The sequence below is a fragment of the Atta colombica genome, unplaced genomic scaffold (genome assembly GCF_001594045.1).
Source record: "Atta colombica isolate Treedump-2 unplaced genomic scaffold, Acol1.0 scaffold45, whole genome shotgun sequence".
NCBI lineage: Eukaryota > Metazoa > Arthropoda > Insecta > Hymenoptera > Formicidae > Atta > Atta colombica.
The window spans coordinates 824,209-829,571 of NW_017259534.1; the positions used below are offsets into that span (position 1 = coordinate 824,209).

Genomic DNA, 5,363 nt, shown 5'->3' on the forward strand with positions numbered 1-5,363 from the left:
ATATTATAAAAAATTATTTTTTTCATTGTTTTGATATAAGTATCGAAACAATTCGGGCCCTTCTGTGGCACAAACTTAAGTCAGTATTCATGATCAGTTCTTATATTTAAAATCGTCTTAAATATAGTCTTAAGATATTACAAATTCACATAGCTGTATTAACATATTAAGGCATTACTTAAGATGATTTTAAAATAAGAATGAATTATGAATATCGCGCGACTTAGAATTGATTTTTTTTTTCTACGAGAAGTCATATGTCGCATGTATCTCATTTTAATGTAATTGTTGCAAGATATTTGCTTTCATTATTGGCATCGTAAACAAGCAGCAGTTTTTCTGCAATTCAATTATAATTCAATTTTTTAATTTAATTCTTTACGACACAAAAAAAAACACTGATTTCATTTTAGCCTCGAAAATTGTTGTAAAATTTATCAAAGGAAAGAATCTTGAATCCCATGAAATGGAAGATTTGTCGGATTATATAAAAATCTGTGATCTGTTAACTTGCAGCACATATATTCATAGTAAAACTGAAATTTTGAATTTACAGATTGCTTATTAAAATTTTCAGTTGCTTATTAAAATTAATATTTAATATAAAATTAATTAATAAATTTGCGATTTGACAATTGTTAATGAATCGATGGGAACAAGGAAGGATTGTGTTTAAGAAGGCGTTGAAACAACTACTACTTGTTTTGAGAAAGGTTGGTGAAATCGACAGTTAATCTACGTTTTTCCTTTCGCCGAGAAGTAGCTATTCAACATGAAATGAAGTTCGAATCCTTGCATACGTTTGTACACAAATTGAAACTTGGCGGAAGCGATTTCGAAGATTCGCACCTTTCACCCTTGATCTCTCACCGTTTCTACGATTTCTTCTATGGATTCTCATTATACGTCTGTGAAAAGTACACGGCCTTGCGTGGTCTTATCGAAGATGCTAAACAAGGTACGCCATATAAACGTGCAAATACATATGTATATATGGATAACAAAAATGTAATCGATCTTTTTCAAACTACGCTTCTGATGAACACGAGAAATATTGAGTAAATTGAAACTCCTACAGAAATTTTTACGAACTAATTTAAACTAATTTAAACAATATTTTTAAATTTTTAATATTGATTGTGCCTTGATTATATCTCGATTTTGGACATGCGTATACTCTGGATTTTCTTTTAATTTCAATTGTTATTATCACTTTTTAGTACAATTTTGTATTTACTATAACATGCAACCATTGGTTACCTAAGCAGAACAAATCACGATAATGTCAAAATGATATTAAAATGAATTGGAAATTATTGAAAAATGACTTTTAATAATCATTTTGGAGTCATTTTAACATTTTGATATCATTTTGATATCATAACGACTTGTTGTTCTGTTTGGGTAGCGTTCATGGATTTTCTGTAGGTAATTCGAGCATCAGATATATCTAATATAAAATTTGAAACACAGAAAATGACACCTGACATTTGACAATCACGTGAATAATTGACAATGAGATTTTTAGATATCAATGTACATACTTAATACAAAAATAATATGATTATCATAAAATACGAGCGTAATATAATGATGATTATTTTTTTCATATATTGTGTAGATTGATCTGAAAATCTCATTGTCAATTATTCACGCGATACACTTTTGATCGAACAAGTTTTACAAAATATGTATTTGAATGGATCATTAATATATGTATGAATATCGAATGTATAGTTACGTGGTAATTACATATCGAAAAAGAGTTAAATGCAGGTTTAATATAAGTTTCATTATCATATTTGATTGCATTGTTAGTTGTTTGAGAGCCGATCCGTTTTACCTTGTTATCCCTTATCCGCTATATTCCGTGAATAAAACGTGAATGCGATCAAAAAGAGGGGAAGGGGCATCGTTTCCGCGCGCGGTCAACTTCACGCGTAATAAAAAATGACGCGAGACGCGACGGCATAACTGCGCTTTCGCATCTTAATTTTTTGACCAAACGAGTACTTATTGTCGAAAAATATTCTCGGCTGAATAATCAGTTTACTAATACTGCTAGAATCTACATTGCGCAATATTAATAATAACATTAAATAACACGTTAGACATTTTAAAATTGTTTGAGAATTTAAAACCTCTTGGTTCTCAAAATATTTCTCACGTCGCACGTAAAAATATTAATAATTTAATAATTAATTACCTCATTGGTAAATAATTCCAACGATGCTTTCAAAATTCAAGCCGGTTTTTGTAGTTTTATTTGTTGATAGATTTGAGATTCTCTGTAGACATTAGGATACTTTTAGAGGAAAGGTCATAAAAAATCGATTCGAGGACAGAGGAGTGCGAAGCTGCGAACTTTTCCAACGTAATATAACAAGATGCACTCCTGTCGCCTGCTCGAGTCGCAAAATCGCGAAGGTGCGAATTAGACGTTATTTATAGGAGCCGTCACTCTGCGAACCCCACCATTCGCGTATCAGCCAATAAACGCGGTGCGTTGTATTCAAACGCTCATTGGATAACGCTAGCTTTCGAATAAGATATATAAATGCTGCGCGCTTAAAAAATTTTAGTTTTTCTTGGGAGCTGATATCGGGCTTTTCTCGAGAACTTATCCAAGAAGTTAAAATGAGTTGAGAATGAATCTAAATAATTAGATGATCGATTGATTGTTAAAAAGTGTATGAAAAAAGAAAGTATGTATGTAGTTTCTGTCTTTGATCTGAACTACTTTCAAGAAAATTTATTTCAGCATATAGCGTTTACATTCATATATATGTATATATCCCATCCAAGAACTAGCAGCTGTTAGGTACGAGAGTAATATAAACATCAAATATAGAGATGATCATGAATAATTAATGCTGGTATAATATCGTTTAAGTTCAATTTCCATACGTTACGTACATGCAAGAAAAGAGGCTAAATATGTCGTCGTTTATAAGCATAACAATTATCAGAATACATTATTAATACTTAAACAGAACTCGGTAAAGTTATACATTGTCGTTATATTAATATTTTGATTTGAAGAATTTTGTTACAACTTTAAGTGATATATTTTCTTTATTTACAAGATAATTATTTAAATAATTTTGTATTTAAATAATTTTTAATTTACATTAAGCTTTTCTATCTTTTCCTTTTTCAAAAATTAGAAAGAAAAAGGATCCTTATTTGTAAAGCCTGTAGAGATCACCAAATCATGGACACATCTAACTTTCTCTATCTCTATTTCAAACTTATTTCTATTACGTCGTTCGATATCTCGGCTGCGTTTCGTTATCTCTCTGATAATTGAAATCTAGTTTTGAAGTTATATCAGAAATTATATTAGCTGCATTCTTAGTATTGAAAATCTATAATACACATAACATGACCTATAAGATTTTCAGTATTCGCAGTGAATAAGGGAACGTATTCGTACTTTCGTAGTCGTTGTTGATAAATCTAACATGTGATGGTCTCCGCTGAAGGTGTGGTGTGCTCTGTCGGGTGCTCGGAGTACTAGGCGGCGTCGACCTCGAGAAAAAGGGCGACATCTTTCATTGGTGTCTGCCCGACGGAATTTTTTGACAGTAGTCCGTTGCTGGTTTTCGAGATAAATTCCGGAGTAATCTTGGACGCGAGCGTCACGAGCACACCGGCCGCGTGGAATAGATGGCGTGTGCGAGTACCGCGGTTACAGGAACGGCGGGTGGAACAATTCGCTCCGAGGACTCTATCACGTACGAATATGACAGATCAGAACAGGGAGCCGGAGTCGACCACGGGCATCGCTGCGGAGCAAGCAGGCGCGCGACGGAAATCCAGGCGTGGAAACACGGGTGGAAAACTCGCGACGCTTCTCCGGCGGTGCGAGAGTAATCGGCATCAGGAGTACAAGAGGGAAGACCTGACGAGCGACACTAGATCAACGGAACGTAGATTCAGAGGCTCGTCCAACAGCAAACTATCGTTCTTTGATTTTGTATGTAATGTCAAGAAGCACTTGCTACTGAAGAATTTATGCAAGTCAAAGAAAAAGGTAGATTTTTTCCTTCTTCTTTTCTTTTTCTTACTTTTCTTCTTCTTCATAATTCTCCTTCTTCCTTTGTTTGGAACAAGATTGCTTTACTCCTCTTCTGTGATGATTGTGTTTTATGATTGTGTTTTAAGATAATTCTTTCTTGTCATTCTTTTTCAGAACAAAGAGCTAGAGACATCGATCTCTTGCTCTAGTACAAAACAGAATAATGTTATATCTGTCATTAAGTCTTTTAAGTCTTGTGAAAAACGAGAACATCATTCAAATGACGAACCGGCCTCATCAGACCGGCTTTTGTATGAAACCAGATTAGGTGACATACTTGAAAATTCCTGCCACATTGAAGAGAACGAAACTAATAGAATGCAATATGGTATAACTGGCATAAATCTTCATACAGTTCCTATAAGACAGCAGAATAAATTTATAAGCAATGTTACAACTGTCAACGAAGCAACAGTAATGCAACCTACCTATTCTAATGCAACAGTGGCAGTTCTTAATGCAATAGCAGATGTTTCTGACAGTGTGAACGAAACATTAAATAATGAACATAAAGTTAAAGCGAGTCTTGCAAAGGAATTACTTAATCTAAGTAAATATGGATGGTATTGGGGTCCCATATCGGGAGATGAGGCTGATGCTAAACTCATATCTGAGCCAGATGGTGCATTTTTAGTTCGAGATTCGTCAGATGATAGGTACATTAGACTCTATTACATAATTTTACTTTGCGGAAATTTTATATATTCATACGTGCTAAATAAAATTCTATGTGATTACTTGTAGGTATGTCCTAACACTCAGCTTTAAATCATCTGGGAAGATGTTGCATGCACGAATGGAACACAGTGGCGGCTTATTTTCTCTGTGCAATCAAAGTACTGAGAACGAAGGCTTCACTTCAGTAGCTGCTTTAATAAATCACTCCATGAACTTCAGCCAGTCCGCTGTAATTTGTTATTCGAGGCCAAAATATCCAGGATATCCTTCATTTCCGGTCAGATTAACGAAACCAGTGAGCAGATTCACGCAAGTAAGGAGTCTGCAATATCTTTGTCGTTTTGTCATCCGCCAATATATTAGATTAGATAATATACACAAGTTGCCTTTGCCAAAAACTATCAAGGGATATATTCAAGAAGCGCATTATTAAAATTTAACAGATAAAGAAACAATGTTGAGATTAATAATAAAATTATTTTTTATCACAATATATATTAATAAAAGAATGGTATAGAATAGATTTCTAAGATGAAATGGCAGCAAAAGTATGTACACACACACACACGCGCGCGCGCGCGCGCGCACACACACACACACACAC

At 34.0% G+C, this 5,363-nt stretch overlaps 1 protein-coding gene across 1 annotated transcript; it reads left to right on the forward strand.

The window, feature by feature from the left end:
- The first annotated feature begins 3,557 nt into the window (after positions 1-3,557).
- On the forward strand, positions 3,558-5,363 carry LOC108691304. Its single transcript, XM_018198978.1, has 3 exons — positions 3,558-4,036; positions 4,196-4,737; positions 4,826-5,363. Exons 1-3 carry the CDS (start codon positions 3,746-3,748, stop codon positions 5,190-5,192), a joined length of 1,200 nt encoding a protein of 399 aa, XP_018054467.1. The 5' UTR covers positions 3,558-3,745; the 3' UTR covers positions 5,193-5,363.

Bases quoted from the DNA above. Each gene is read 5' to 3' on its own strand.
- LOC108691304 (XM_018198978.1), top strand. From the start codon at position 3,746: ATGACAGATCAGAACAGGGAGCCGGAGTCGACCACGGGCATCGCTGCG. The intron at 4,037-4,195 runs GTAGATTTTTTC...ATTCTTTTTCAG, and splicing joins TATGCAAGTCAAAGAAAAAG to AACAAAGAGCTAGAGACATC. The intron at 4,738-4,825 runs GTACATTAGACT...GATTACTTGTAG, and splicing joins CGAGATTCGTCAGATGATAG to GTATGTCCTAACACTCAGCT.